At 30.4% G+C, this 16,200-nt stretch overlaps 2 protein-coding genes across 5 annotated transcripts; one reads left to right on the top strand and one right to left on the bottom strand.

The window, feature by feature from the left end:
• The first annotated feature begins 70 nt into the window (after positions 1-70).
• LOC115884259 (oxidoreductase-like domain-containing protein 1) lies at positions 71-724 on the top strand. Of its 4 annotated transcripts, none has more exons than XM_030902766.1 (3): positions 71-262; positions 328-360; positions 410-724. In XM_030902766.1, the coding sequence occupies exons 1-3, from the start codon at positions 249-251 to the stop codon at positions 660-662; spliced, it is 300 nt and encodes a 99-aa protein (XP_030758626.1). In that variant the 5' UTR covers positions 71-248; the 3' UTR covers positions 663-724. The 4 variants fall into 4 exon arrangements, with proteins under 4 accessions (XP_030758626.1, XP_030758625.1, XP_030758627.1 ...); XM_030902765.1 differs by having other exon boundaries at positions 71-267; positions 315-360; XM_030902767.1 differs by lacking the exon at positions 328-360.
• Positions 666-15,535, bottom strand: LOC115884256 (galactokinase-like). The gene is made up of 7 exons (XM_030902759.1): positions 15,032-15,535; positions 10,334-10,511; positions 9,251-9,404; positions 6,522-6,647; positions 6,287-6,468; positions 3,999-4,273; positions 666-920 (listed from the first exon to the last, which is right to left on the bottom strand). The coding sequence occupies exons 1-7, from the start codon at positions 15,191-15,193 to the stop codon at positions 792-794; spliced, it is 1,206 nt and encodes a 401-aa protein (XP_030758619.1). The 5' UTR covers positions 15,194-15,535; the 3' UTR covers positions 666-791.
• Between the last annotated feature and the right edge of the window lie 665 nt (positions 15,536-16,200).

Raw genomic sequence — 16,200 nt, 5'->3', positions numbered from 1 at the left:
TCGATTCATTTTTAAGATTCTTATTTATCGATTAGTAAAATAAACACAAGAAAAAACTCACTAATTAATTATTAGGGTTTTAAATTCAAATTTGTTTATGGTAGTTCATATATTACTGGTAGTTAAAATGTACTGACGTCTGTAACGTCAAAATTTTCAAAACATGGACTCTAACCTTACTTATCTAAATTTTTCAAAAATGTTTAAATATATTATATAACTAAATGAAGCCCTATTAAAAATAATAAATGATTTTATCCAGGTACCGTAAGTATTACTACGTTATTGTCTAATTGCACAATTAATTATAACAGGCTATATTTTCAGTAAAACAACAAATAGTATCATGTCCAAAAACAGGTAAAATCTCTTGTTTAATACTAAAAAACGCTTCGATAATACGTTATAGCGCTAACGATACAAGTAATGACAAGAAAAAACAGGAAAATTCCAATGAAAAACCCAAAGAACCGCCTGAAGAACCAACCACTTGTTGTATGTCGGGTTGCGCAAACTGTGTATGGCTAGACTACGCTGAAGAACTATGCAAATACTATCGAGATGGTGGTGAAAAAGCCATCAAAGAAATCAACGAAAGAATATCCGACCCTAGCATCAAGGCCTATCTTCTGCACGAGATTAGAATGCGAAATAAAAAATAAATTTTTAGTGTAATTTTAGGTAAGGCAATTTTTTTATTTAAATATAATATATATTTGTTTTATTTTGGGGTTTCTTTCAAGGCATCCTTATTGTACTTTTTTATATGTGTTTACACATGTAGAATCCATTTATTCTGGGAATTTGTATGCTTTTAAAATGCGAGCCCCTGCACTAGGTTTGCAAACATAGAATGTAGCTTTTCCTTTGTAGTTTTTATTTATATTTTCGATCACTTTGTCAACAGCATCAGCATTTACCTAAAACAATCAATCATTATTATTATAATTAATTATTTTGATTAATTATTAGTATTAGAGTACACACAGTGTCCTGTTAGAGTACAAACAGTGTTATCAGGCATCTGTAGGTCCGATAAAAAAGAACTTAGGAATTTTGTTTAAGTGCATACGTAAATTACAGTCTGACAACCCCTGACGGGAGGTCGAAAGAATGGGAGCAAAAAACTTCCTTGCATTTTACGATGTTGTCACAATTTTCTCATAATAATCCTAATTTATTTTGTATAGACTAGAAGTACAAATTTTAAATTTCTATTTCATTACTTAACCTTATGAGTTTTCTCAGGAGTATTGTCTTCTGGGATTTGCTATTTTATTTACATGGGGAAATGCAGAATAAAATTACTATTACCACTTATTATTTAAAAAACTATTTCAAATATACCTACTACAAAATAGAACCGGCAAAAGCGCTGCCTCGGGCGATTTTTCGCCGTGGGCCAGAGTAAGAGGATGAGAGATTGGCTCTGGTGCACAATAGGTCCCCACGCATTTAACACTTTTTTGGGATTTTTTTGCAAGATGATCTTAAACTGAATATTTTTAAGCATAAAAATTGTTGGATGAATGTGTTTTATCTTTAAAAAGCGGCAAAAAAACGTATTTTAGGTACAGGCGACGGACAGTAAATATGTTAAATTTTCTACACGGATTCAGTAAAAACATCACATATTAGTACTTTATTACCTTATATAGACGTGGAATGATCTAATTTAAGCACAAAAATGTAACGAATCTTCTTTGTAAGCATAAAAATTAAGAAAATATATTTATTTACATCAGCTCAAGCTAGCAATTTTATGACTTTTTCGATTGACAGTTAATCGATCATCGGTATGTCATCTATGGCCTTCGCATAGAATTTGCGACGTTGTCAATAAAATTACTTTATATGATTTTCTTCTGAAATAAAGTTGTTGTGGAGGGACTTAAAACGGTAAGTTATCACTTTAGTGCAACAAAAATTGAACTGTCTAGTAGCTTATTCGTTAGTGTGGATTATTTTAAAGCAATTTCTGAAATAAAATTTGCGGATTTTTCAGGTTCTACGAAAATATAAGTTTTTTTAATATATACTGTTTTTCGACGCGTAATCAATGAAGTTTTGTCATTAGGCTCAATTAGGTTAGCCTGGTTATTTGGAAGGTGGTAATGCATTGGTTAGCCTGGTTATTTGGAGGGTGTTAATGCAATGGTTAGCCTGGTTATTTGGAGGGTGGTAATGCATTGGTTAGCCTGGTTATTTGGAGGGTGTTAATGCATTGGTTAGCCTGGTTATTTGGGGGTGTTAATGCATTGGTTAGCCTGGTTATTTGGAGGGTGGTAATGCATTGGTTAGCATGGTTATTTGGAGGGTGTTAATGCATTGGTTAGCGTGGTTATTTGGGTGTTAATTCATTGGTTAGGTTAGGTTAGATAGGCTGGTTATTTGGAGGGTGGTAATGCATTGGTTAGCCTGATTATTTGGAGGGTGTTAATGCATTGGTTAGCCTGGTGATTTGGAGGGTGTTAATGCATTGGTTAGCCTGGTTATTTGGGGGTGTTAATGCATTGGTTAGGTTAGGTTAGATATTCTGGTTATTTGGAGGGTGGTAATCAGGGTTCGGAAGTAGTTAATTAAGACGTAATTTACCTGATTAAATACGTGTAGTTTTTCTTCAAAAACTACGTCTTTTCCCGTTCATTAACTACATGAAAACTACGTTATTAAACTATGTATTGATATTATGAATAATTTTCCTTTATATGAGGTGTAATAGAGATAATATGATGTAAATATTATATTTAAAGCCATATTTCTTCTGTTTTCTTAAATACATTATGTGTTTTTAAAGCTTCAACTTATTATAACCTCACCTCAAACCTTTGACATTTGAAAGTTACATACATAGATTACATAAACTACACCCTCTACATAAACTACATTAACTACATGCAATGTAGTTTATGTAGTTTTTAAAAGTAACATGTAGTTTTCCGAACCCTGGTGGTAATGCATTGGTTAGTCTGGTTATTTGGAGGGTGTTAATGCATTGGTTAGCCTGGTTATTTGGGGGTGTTAATGCATTGGTTAGGTTAGGTTGGTGGGGAGTGTTTGGAAGTACGCAGATCACATCGATTTCGGAATCTTACTGAACAAATCCGGGAAAAATATATTTTTAAACAATTGTGCTAAATACTGTGTAATGATTTTATTGTCAATTTATTTTTATAGTGTTTTTGTTTTTGCCTCGTTTATTATATTTTTAATTTTTCGTGTTCTTAAAGTGCGTACTAAATGTAAAAAAATGAATATAAAGTAGAACGTTTTCGTCGATTTTACACAGGGTGAGTATGGCAACACTGTGCATAACCTTGTATTTTACTGTCTTTATGAAGGTTATAATAGGGAGTTTTCGCATTGAAATGTAGTGAAAATTTGGAATTTTCAATTATTTTTTTTCGTAGAAAAAGTGGTTCATCCAACAATTTTTTTCTTTTAAACCATTCCATTAACTATGGGATCCACATTAAAAATTAAAAAAACCACGATTTCGTGGGGACCTGTTCTGCACAAGACCCTGAGAGATTATTCCTAGGAGACAAAAAATTAAATTGTGTACCTACCTGAGGGTGCATCCACACTATCCTAAAAACGGCGTATCGGCGTATATAAATTTTTGACAGATGAATTTGACAGATAAAATTTCTGACAGATGAATGTTTCAACCAATAGAATTACTGGAAATCTATTCAAGGTCATTACGCCGTTACGCCGATACGCCGTTTTTAGGATAGTGTGGCTGCACCCTGAGGGTGCCTACAAGCCTACAATTTCAAAACAACCGTTTTTTAAATTCACCTTTTCAGTGCCCCTAACTCCCTTAATATGCCTTTTCCGCCCTATACTTATAGGAACTTTTTTTACTATTTTTATGAGTACTATCACCCCCTGATTTTTTTTTACACCATTTCAATGACACCCTGTATAGGAGCTACAGATGCCCGACGCACAGGACCCGGTATATCTTAAATTTTAAAGCGAGTTTCACTCACTAGAGTAACTGTACATCCTCCAAAACCTCCTCCAGTGATCCTACTACCCAAAACTCCGTCAACTTTAAGAGCTAATTCAACTAAAGAGTCTATTTCTGGACAGGAAACCTCATAGTCATCCCTCAGCGAGTTGTGACTCTCAATCATGAGCTGTCCAAACTTGTTATAGTTTCGTTCTTTCAGTGCTGTAGCACCTTGTACAGTTCTTTGTATTTCTGACACCACATGTCTAGCTCGTTTTATTAGTACTTCATCAGCTTCTATAGATTTTAAGTCTGTAAATAATAAAGTTTAAAAAAAGTTATAAAGTAAATATATAGGGTTGTTCACCACATACGGCACGGGGTATTGTAGCTAAACGATTAGATTTTTGCAAATTATAAGTTTTGGGTTCGTTGAAGGACTATTAGAGCTACAATTTAAAAATATTTTTACGAGATATCGAGTGTCCCAAATAAATAAAAAATATCAAAGTTGTATTTTTTTACATGGAACACTCTGTATATTATTACATTTTTAGTTTCCACGATTAAAATAAACGTACATTTGATTAAGGTTTACCGCACTTAAATTTTTCCGTTTTTGAAATATTTTCAATTTTGTGAAATTGCAGTCAAAATTTTAAGGCTTCATTTCTCCAAGGGTATCGAAGATTTTAATACTAAATATTTACTGAAGTTTATTTATTGATCAGTTATTGTGTTGCCATAATAAAAATTATACTACCTTATACAGAGTGTCTAAAATTTTGTTTTAAATAATTACTAGCTTTAAACGGCAATAACTTGTTTAATTTAAATGGAACACCCTGTATATTTTATGAGAATCAGATGCACAATTTAATTGTCTATCAAACTGTATTATACCATTTTTTACCTATCTCTTCAAGTTTCCGTAGAAAATGCATTTTCTTGTAATTTAGAACTTATTTATCAATATACCCATGGAATATTGACATTTTAGATTATTTTTAAAGATGTACCAAATTTTTAAAGAGTACAGATACTAATATTGTCGATATAATTCGTATATTATTTCATTAAAAAATAAAAAAACTGTTTAAATATTTGTTAAAGAGGACCAATTAATATGATTCCAGTATTCAAACTACATTAACTGACTGTTTGCGTTGATTAATAATAATTGCTCCAAATACTAAAAAACTGAATTTTGTATGGGCATTAGACAGTGTGATAAAAAGTAACACCTTAAAAATGATATTTCATGATTATTTTAGATTATTTTTAAAGATGTATATTTCAAAAACGGCAAGGTTTAAGTGTAATAAACCTTAATCAACTTTACCTTTATTTTAATCGTAGAAACTAAAAATGTAATAATATACCATTAATATACCATACCAGACAGAGTAGAGACACTCTGTATCTTGTAAAAATATTTTTAAATTGTAGCTCTAATAGTCCTTCAACGAACCCAAAACTTACAATTTGTAAAAATCTAATCATTTAGCTACAATACTCCGTGTCGTATGTGGTGAACAACCCTGTATAAGGGTGCGTCCAAAAATTACGCGAGGTATTTTTTACCCATCCTCACTGGTGAGATGTCGTCAGGGTTGGGTATGTAGAAGGTAGTTTTCACACTTATAGAATTTAAAGAAAATTACGTGGTATAGGGAATAAATCAGTTTAAGTGAAAATTTTCAGTTCGTTCAGAACGAAAGAACACTACTAATAATGGCTAATTTAAATTTCCCGCCAGCCAGAATGTGCGATAATATCTTAGGATACGTTTTATACCTATCTCTTTCTTTTTCATATGAAGCACACATAATAAAGAAAGATAGCAATAAAGACGTACGTCCTGCCGTGGTCCTGCTAATTGGTTTCAAAATTGTTATTCTGTCAGTCTCTTTTTATTTGTTTGTCCATGCTCAAAACTGACAACTAAAGAGACAGCTTTATTTATTTGTCAAATTACATATAGAAACCAACGCCAACCCAGCACAATATTTTTTCTACTCGTAATAAATTCCTTGAAATAATAATTTTGAATATTTTTTAAAACGTAAACGAAATTAATTCGCTCGCGATTTCAACGCTCGTGAATTAATCTTTTCGGTCATTCGGACGACTTGTATAAAAAATAACTATTTCTAATTTAAAATTCTACATAATACGACATTTTCTACGCATTTTTCTACATACACGTAGAAAATGAATTTTCTACGCGTCGTTACCCAACCCTGGATGTCGTGATATTTGTCTTAAATTCTCCCTTGACTTCCCAACGTAATTAACGGACTCTCCCTAAGGGGGCGTGCTTACATTGGATGTCACTCTCGTTGGCATCTCTTAAACTGACTTTTTTCAGCAATAATGCTGCCTCTTCACAATGTTTCCTTCTTGTAGGATACTCGCTACCAGTCAGCTCGTGTTTGACGTTGGAATTTGTAACAAGTACTACAATTTTCGGGTCATCTAATGGAATTAGTTCGGAGTTCATACTCCTAGAATTTTTTTATTAGTTTTTCATTAAGATTTTATGTAATGTTCTGGATACCTGCAGTCAATTAAGAGAGCATTTCCTTCTTTACCCATCACAGAGATGAATTGGTCCATGATGCCGCAGGGCATGCCAGCGTATTGGTGCTCGGCCCTTTGACATGCCAAAGCTTTATCATTTGATCTGAAAATAATATAAACTAATCGATAAAAGTTAAGGATATTATGTTTTAGTTTTAGCTAGGAAGAAAATTTTTCAGAAAAAATGTGTTATTACTATTAATACCTATGTCGTTTGTGTTTAAAAAAAATACTGTTTTTAAACATAAAAAATTGTATCCAAACAAATAAAAAGCATTATCATCAAAAATGTACAGCTGGTTCCAAAAAAAAATGAATACGACTCTTTACACATTTTTTTCGAATATTTGGGCAGTGTATATTTATGTGTCAAGTATTTTGACATGTTAAGGTTATTGTGACATTGTATAAAACAACTTTGCTGTTGACAAATTGGCAAATAAATTTTTCAGAACGTCCGTCAGTATGACATGAGTAGGGAAATGGGGGTACCTTTGAATAAGAAGACTAAGGAAGGAGCATATCAAAAATCTTAGGTACACCGCGATGGGCCTCAAATATGGCCGACTTAAATTCCGGTTTATCAGTGTCGTTCTAATTTTATATAAAAAATGTAAAACTATGATGTAGGGTAGACTCAATAATTTGCTGTTTTATTTTACGTTGTGAATAAATGTTGGTAGTTATTAAAATTGTTATAAAAATATATAATTCTAATAAAAATAGATAAGTTATAATAAGTATTTATTAACACAAACATCCGATACGCTACTGAAGCAGGTAAGTCAAATTAACGTATACAAAACCATTGCCTGGAAACTTATATGGTGAAATTTTGATAAAATAATTTATTACTCACTAAAAACACGGTATGTCGCTAGTGGTAGGAAAAATAATTTTTAGAGGTTACTAGTTTATTTGGTTGCCTGTGATATGCATATACAGGGTGTTTCCTAATTAATCTAAAAAATAAAAAATCGTTAGATAACGGCTTAAGGCGGGCTCTTAATAAGTATGTTTATTTTTTTCTCGGCAACCGTTTGATGAACAAGAAAAACTCAAAAGATCAATTTTGTTGAAAAAGGATGGCCAGTCAAGAAAAAAATATATTTTCTTTAAAAAAGCAGGAGTGTACCATTTATGTTAAGCAAAATATCGATTTTTTTTAATTTTTAACACCCTGTAGATCAGAAAGGAAGTACTTTAGACCTAATGGTTATATAAAAATTGTTTTAAGAACACGTGAGGAATCACACCACAATTTTTTAGACTAATTAGAAAACACCCTGTATATTGTCAACTTGACAATGATTGTTGATAAATCAAAAAATACCTTTTTCTGTGAAAAATGCCCGATTTTCGCAGGAAAAGTTTTGGTTTTTATTGAATTTGGGTCTGCGTCTGCTAATACCGGTATGCTTTTTAATATTCTATCTATCTAAATTTTAAATATCGTAGTCAGAAATAGTTTTATTATTTATTAACTGTAAAAATGGTATACTTATAAGTTTTATCAAATATTGTGATTTACTTTCTACCTTGTAGTCAAAATTTATATTTAATAAACTGTAAAATATATATATTCTTATGTTTTATTAAAGTTACTCTGATATACTAATATATATCAGTGTAACTTTAAAAGTAAATCTTTGAAATCAAATATAAACATAAAAAATATTTACACCAGAAAAGGCGAAGGCGCTGGGTTAAACGTAGTCTCTACTAAGAACACGGAGAGGCGCTTTGACCCAAAATTTTACTATTAAGTTTCATATCTATCTTAATAGAAGATTATTTTCTTTTATCTATGTACAAAACGTATCTAAATTCTTTGACATCTAATCTTTGACATCTATATAATCTTTGACAAGTAATAAATAAAAGCTAAAATGCAAGAAAAATATATAATTTAGTTAATTTAAGTGAATTTCATAAATGATCGGTTTACTACACGCATGTATATTATATAGTCGCTTACTAGCGAAAAGTTGTTCCATTATTTCACTCAATTTTTGCCGAGATCTACCGCACGCTACACAACCAACTATTTTAGAGTCTTTTTCGATAAATCGCGATAATGTCACTGTTAATTTAAGTTCTGCCACAATTTCCATCTAGATTTACTACCTTTATACAACTATCAGTAGTAGAATAAATAATAAATAACATAAAATAAGTTCCGTAAAGACTGACAAATCCACAAAATTTCAAATCAAATTCAAATGTGTCAAATGTATCGTCAAACAGAACTGTCAAGGATCCCCACCCTAGAGAGCTTTTTCCGCCCACCATGCATGAATAAATGGATAACGTTATGCTCCTTCCTTAGTCTTCTTATTCAAAGATATTATCGATGACAGAATACCCACAATATCGCAAAATGCCGCTTAGCAACACGCAAACAAATTCTATTCTAAACAAAAATTAAATGTATATACATTTTTGATCATAATGCTTTTTATTTGTTTGGGTACAATTTTTTATGTTTACAAACACTATTTTTTCAAACACAAACGACATAGGTATTAATAGCTATAACACATTTTTTCTGAAAAATTTTCTTCTTAGCGGAAACACAATATCCTTAACTTTTTTCGATCAGTTTATTTAATAGTATTTACAGTTAGAAAAAATCTACAAATACATTCTCAAAGAGAATGTATGTAAATGTTATTGTGGCTTAGAAAGAATTTAAAAGGTACGTACGATACGCTTGTTGAACCTGTCAATGCATCTAGGAACGTGTAGATACCAACTTCCAATGATGCGCTACTGGACAACCCCCCTCCTGTAGGAACGTTGGTATGGATTACGGCTTGAAATCCAGCTGGACAGCCTCCGACATAGTTTGAGATAACTCCTAAATTTAAAAAAAAAATGTTACTTATTATACAGATTTTATTACAAATAGACCCGATTAAGGTAAAATATAAGGTCAGTTAAACAATTTGATTTAATTAATTTCGATATGTTCAGTTTCATTTAACGATACTATTTTATTTTTACACGAGGAATCTCCTCACGAGATATTGCACATGTTTTTTGAAACACCCTGTATTTATTATTTTAAGTAATAATAAACAAGGGTAATACGTATTCTTGTAATATTATAGCATTCATTCGGGACTTTTTTATCATACTAATCACGTGGTAAAAAATGAAATTCACGACCTAAAGGCATTATTATACATATTTCTTTAATATGTTCATTTATCTTTAATTGTTTTAATCATTACCTCAAGTGTTTACTATATATTTTTTAAAACGCTTAAAATCTGATCAAAAATCTCCACATTTTCCATACTCTCGTTCTGAAGTGTTAAAATTGTACTTTAATTGATATTAAAACGTGATATTATATAAAAAAAGTCTTTTTAAAATGTAAAATCATGATTTCCAAAAAAATGAGTTTTTGCTTAAATTTTGAGAACCACTGGAGATTTTTTTAATTAATACCAGAGTAATAATAGGTACTTCCCAAAATGATAGATATAACTGTCATTCTCAGGGATCCTCCCTTTGGACAGATGATATATTTTCTTAATCATTTTTTTTTCGGTATTATTAAAAACATTTTATACCTAAAATCTATATTTGTTGAGTAGATAAGTTTAGTTGTTTGTTAGTTACAATAAATCAGAAGTATTCATTAATGTATCACGTGAAAAACTTATTAAGAAATCAATAAAGTGTATATCATTATGCTGTACATAATGATAGACAGTAAAAATTGCTTTTTTTCGTCTACACAAAAGTTTTTTTTGGGCTGAACAGGTAATTATGGCATACCTTTGACATACAATCCCCATTTTGGACCAGTGTGTTCCAGTGTTTTGACGAGTGCATTGGGATTGGGCATGTCAATAGTTATTTTTCTAGGTTCGTCCACTTCCTTATTTGTAGTCACTACAGTTGCGATCTCACCACAAATTCTTCTTCCTACAACCACCGTCACTAGAGGGAGTGCCTAAAATTTAATTACCAACTTACATATTGGTTGCATACAATGACTAAAGAATCCAAGGACAAATAACACCCGAGAGCAAATTGTGACGATGACACCAAACAGTGCCGTGGCACATATTTTTCTTAACCTAGCTGTTTGAAGCAATATTTATATTTTTTGATAATTGTTTTGACTACGCCTATGGTGTATCATCCTAATTAATTACGAAAAAAACGTATTAAAATGTTAACAAAAGGTACAAAACTAGTATCGACGTATAGCACATATCAAGTACATATACAGGGTTGTTCACCACATACGACACGGAGTATTGTAGCTAAACGATGAGATTTTTACAAATTGTAAGTTTTGGGTTCGATGAAGAACTATTAGAGGTATAATTTAAAAATAATTTTACAAGATACAGAGTGTCCCAAATAAGTAAAAAATATCAAAGTTGTATTTTTTTAAATATAACACCCTGTATATTATTACATTTTTTATTATTATTATTACGTTTCTACGATTAAAATAAAGGTAAATTTGGTTAAGATTTATTATACTTAAACCTTACCGTTTTTGAAATATTTTCAATTTTGTGAAATTGCAGTAAAAATTTTAAGGCTTCATTTCTCCAAGGGTATCGAAATTTTTAATACTAAATATTTACTGAAGTTTATTTACTGATCAGTTATTGTGTTGCAATAATAAAAATAATACTACCTTATACAGAGTGTCTAAAAATTTATTTTAAATAATTATTAGCTTCAAACGGCAATAACTTGTTTAATTTAAATGGAATACCCTGTATATTTTACGAGAATCAGATGCACAATTTAATTGTCTATCAAATTATATTCCATTTTTTACCTATCTCTTTAAGTTTCCGTAGAAAATGCATTTTCTTGTAATTTAGAACTTATTTATCAATATACCCATGGACTATTGACATTTTAGATTATTTTTAAAGATGTACCAAATTTTTAAAGAGTACAGATACTAATATTGTCGATATAATACGTTTATTTCATTAAAAAAATTAAAAAAACTGTTTAAATATTTGTTAAAGAGGACCAATTAATATGATTCCAGTATTCAAACTACATTAACTGACTGTTTGCGTTGATTAATAATAATTGCTCCAAATACTAAAAAACTGAATTTTGTATGGGCATTAGACAGTGTGATAAAAGTAACACCTTAAAAATGATATTTCATTTTTTAATAAATGCTTATTTATAACAACAAAGACTTTAATTTGATAACTTATTATTATATTGATTTCTGACTCAAAAATCCACATTTATTTATAATAATTTATTAACGAACACAATTAAGTATGTCATTAATTAGTATATGGGCGGAAATAATGGTGTTATATTTAATTAATGGTATACTCTTTTATAAAGATTTAAATAGTTTTCTTTTTGGATACAAATGGGCTAGTAATATTATTGTTTTGCTAAAAACGATAATATTACTAGTCTGTACATTTTGTACATTTGTTGCTTTAAAAACAATCTAAAATGTCAATATTCCATGGATATATTGATAAATGAGGTCTAAATTATAAGAAAATGCATTTTCTACGAAAACTTGAAGGGATAGGTAAAAAATGGTATAATACAATTTGATAGACAATTTAATTGTGCATCTGATTCTCCTAAAATATATAGGGCATTCCATTTAAATTAAAGAAGTTATTGCCGTTTGAAGCTAATAATTATTTAAAATAAATTTTTAGACACTCTGTATAAGGTAGTATTATTTTTATTATTGCAACACAATAACTGATCAATAAATAAACTTCATTAAATATTTAGTATTAAAAACATTAATACCCTTGGAGAAATGAAGCTTTAAAATTTTTACTGCAATTTTAAAAAACTCTAAACTACGTATAGTCGGTCCATCGATAGGTTACCTGACATTGACAGCTGCGTCTGTCGTTTTAATTTACAGGAAAATTGTATTTTCTGTCATTATTCAAGACTTTTTATGCAGGAAATCACAGAAAACCATGATTTACATACAAAAATTTCAATTTTTGCGAGAAAATTTTACAATATATTATAGATAAGTCTTAGATGACCTTGAGTCGTGAAGAATATTTTGCATAGTTGCACTCGTTATTAAAACCATAATTTTCAAGTGCAGCAAGATAAAAAATCGATATTATCGATATATTATTTGATTTGCATGACCTGATTTGTTTACTAAACATTCGACTTTCTGGTACAATAACAATTTGTAGTTTTGCATTGATTTATAAAGGGTGAACCAAGCAGCATTTGGACGTCGGGACAACGTTGTGTCACGCGACCAAACCTCGGGGCGCAACGTCGGCACAACCTCGTGCCAACCTTAGTCTGCACTAGTTTGGCGAATAATTTTTTGGTCGAAACGACGTTGGATACCTACGTTGGCTAGCAGCCTAATTTAGCACAAACTGCAACGTTGTTTCAAATCCTAATTCACAGAAATACAAAACTATAATAATAAGTCGCGTTTTATCCTAATTTGGGATAATTATAATAAAAATATTATTTTTATGATTTAGTTAGAGATATATGCCAGATGATAGTAAAGGAAAACAAAACAAAATTATTTAAGTGTGGAGGATGTTTGAAGATCACAATTATTGAAACACTTTAACTAACTCTGTAACTCGTTACCCAAGGCAAAAAAGTTAAACGCAAACAACTTTATTGATAAATGTATTGTTTCTACTTTGAAAAATACTAATGACTTCTTTAAAATTAAAGAAGTTTTAAAAAAATTGTTGAATTTTTTTTTAGTAAAATGAAAATAATTTATTCGCAGTCGAAAAAAAATTGTTTCCGCGTGTTGTTTAGGGTCAAATATTTCAAGTTAATGTATTCAAAAAGCAGGAATTGCTATTTTAGGAACGAAACATTTTCTTATTCAACAACATGGCGGCTTTCACTTTGTTGTTTTGGAGATTAAGATGGAGTAGTTCGAGTAGTCGCATACTGGACTAATAAAGTCGCAGTTCAGCCTTAACAGGTAGTATACTAGTCGCAAAATTGCCTAATATAGTCATCGTAGAGTCTAGCTTGTGCCCTATATATTCTAAATAAACGAGGGAGTGGCTAAAGTATCGGTAATATCGGTTTTATATGTGTCTTTCTTATTACGTCCCATTTTAATTAATTTTTTTTTATAAAAACAAAAACAGCACTGAACTGTCTGACTGAACAGAACAATGAAGTGAAAATTTAAGATTTAAGGTTATGGTTCAATACGACGTTCTACCAACATAAGAATAAGGAAATCTAAACAACGTTGGAATTAGTAAAACAGACGACGTTTGCATAACGTTGGAATACGTCCGGAAAGTGACGTCGGAAAACTCGCTTTATTGCCCAACATTGTAACTACGTTGTCCGAATCACCTAAAGATCACTTAAGCAAAAAAGGTTACAAGACAACGTTTATTCGACGTCGCAGAAGCGTTTTTTACTTTGTTGTAGTACTAGTTCAACGTCGGCACAACGTTACAACAACGTTTACATTTATTTTAATACCCAAGGTAGGGAGCTAACTATTTTTTGTAACTAATCCAACGTTGTGTTTAGTAAACATGTGGTCGCAAGTCGTGAAAATGCTACTTGGGGAACCACTGTTTATTACCCACTAAAGTTTGGTACACTATTTTTCTACGCCCTGTATGTTTAAAAATGAAATATCGATTTTATAAAAGGCAGGGAATATTCAGTTTTATCTTGTTGTCATGTCAAACACAAACATTCTTCAGAAATTAAAAGGTTTTACTTTCAATTTTAAGATTTTTTTTTAATGACATTTTAAATACTTTTTTCATTTAATGTCATTTCCTATCGCTTATCTATAGCCTTTAATGTTCCAATCAGTGAGTATAATAGCTGTTTGTGCATATTTTTTTTGTCAAAACCTCGTACATTACTTTTCAGAACTAATTCTTGTGCTGACTTTCCAGCCAGAGAAATAAACTTTACTAAAAAATTTGATTGCTTCCTTAAATGTATACAGGGGTATCAAAAATTGCTGGTCTATTTTAAATATTTATTTTACACAAAAACTTACAACTTTACATAAAAATACAACACCCTGTATTTGCAGTCGAACATTTTGTTCTTTTTAGAACCCTTTTTTTAGTGCAAAGTATACAAGATAGCTTAATAGCCGTAAAAAACTCATCGCAACGTTATTAGAATATTTTGAACGCCAAAGCGGTAGTAATGGTCCTTTATGTGAACTTATAAACACACAAATATGCAACTGTCAGTAACGTAGGAGGTGACAACATTGCAAGGCTCAATATACACTTCTTAGAAAAAACTCAATAAATTTTTTTTCACAAGATTTGTAAAATATTCAATAACTTGCGTGTTTCTGGGATGGAATTATTCTACCCGCTAAAATAATTGCACTTATTTAACTCGAGACACCCTGTATAGTATTAGATAATCTTCATTTTTGGTGAAATTTTTACTAAAATTTAAAATAATCTTTTTTCAAAATAAAAATACGATGCTTACCATGGGCATGACAAATCCATCATTATAATCTGTATGTTCCCCAATAAGATTGACCCTTCCTGGCGCCGACACTGCTATGTCCGCTGGTGCCCCAAATTCCTGCTTAAATATATCTTCAGCCGATTTCAGCAAGGATTCCAAACTTTGCACCTTTTCTGCCATTTTTTACTCTTTTGTCAGGTATTTAAAAATTCTCTCTATTTAATTTAATATTTATTAGATTTCACTGTCACTCTTTTATTTTATTTTTTAATTTTTTTTTCTAGTGGATTTTGACTTGATGTCCGAAATGTCTGAAATCACTGGTGCTTTTGATGTGGGAACTAAATGCTGTCTTGTCAAAGTGATATCACACTTTCTACTGGTACTCTCTCTATTCAATAATAATAAACATCTTGTTTCGTTTCTGATAAGCCGTGTCAAAAAGCGATAACCTTAGAACAGCCAGAATCAGTTAAAGGTACACCTAATTCAAAGCTATCCATATCCAGCGTTTTTTTTTTTACTATTAAAGAGTCTCTTAGCCAATTTCAAGTATTTTTAATTCAGACCTGTCGATTAAAAAATATCCTGGTTCTCATTCTAAACTAAAAAACATTTATTTCGAATTATTACTACCAAATCTCGTGCTAAAAATAACCATAAACGGATAATTTATTTATTTCCAAAAGCTAAAAATAAAAAAGTACCTACTTTATCTCAGATTATATTAATTTGACGTAAAATAACGCTTGTGACGTAATTGTTGTTATTTTAAACTAAACTAATTAAAATAAATTAAATAGAAAGTATTAAAGGTCTTTTAATGTATTTATGGGTAACAATATTAAAATATAATTCAAAAATGGAGCGTAAAGCCCCCTTTTATGTTAATGTGTATAACTAGTTGCCAATACTGTATTTTACGTACTTGTTCATAATTTTATTAAGAAATATTTTATTAAAGTTGATAAAATAAACTCTTTTTGTATTCTTTTATATTAAACACGTAAATTTCCTTGTTTTGTTAAAAAATTATTGATATCTTTACTGTAAAGTATCAAATATTAACAAACTTTAAAGAAACAAAATAAGTATGGAATTAGGATATATTTTAAACATTTACCAAGTATTTTTTAATAAAAACAATAAAATTTTAATAATTAAAATTGTGCTGCCATCTATCGTTC

This window comes from Sitophilus oryzae, unplaced genomic scaffold, assembly GCF_002938485.1.
Source record: "Sitophilus oryzae breed Bouriz unplaced genomic scaffold, Soryzae_2.0 scaffold_227_pilon_pilon, whole genome shotgun sequence".
Classification (NCBI taxonomy): domain Eukaryota; kingdom Metazoa; phylum Arthropoda; class Insecta; order Coleoptera; family Curculionidae; genus Sitophilus; species Sitophilus oryzae.
Note: the sequence above shows the minus strand (reverse complement) of the source record. Positions and strands in the feature narration are given on the sequence as shown.

Coding starts and splice junctions, on each gene's coding strand:
- LOC115884256 (XM_030902759.1), bottom strand. CDS start 15,193: ATGGCAGAAAAGGTGCAAAGTTTGGAATCCTTGCTGAAATCGGCTGAA. Junction 6,648..9,250: donor ACAGGTTCAACAAGCGTATC/GTACGTACCTTT, acceptor TATTATTTTCAG/ATCAAATGATAAAGCTTTGG. Junction 921..3,998: donor GAGGATGTACAGTTACTCTA/GTGAGTGAAACT, acceptor TGATTGTTTTAG/GTAAATGCTGATGCTGTTGA.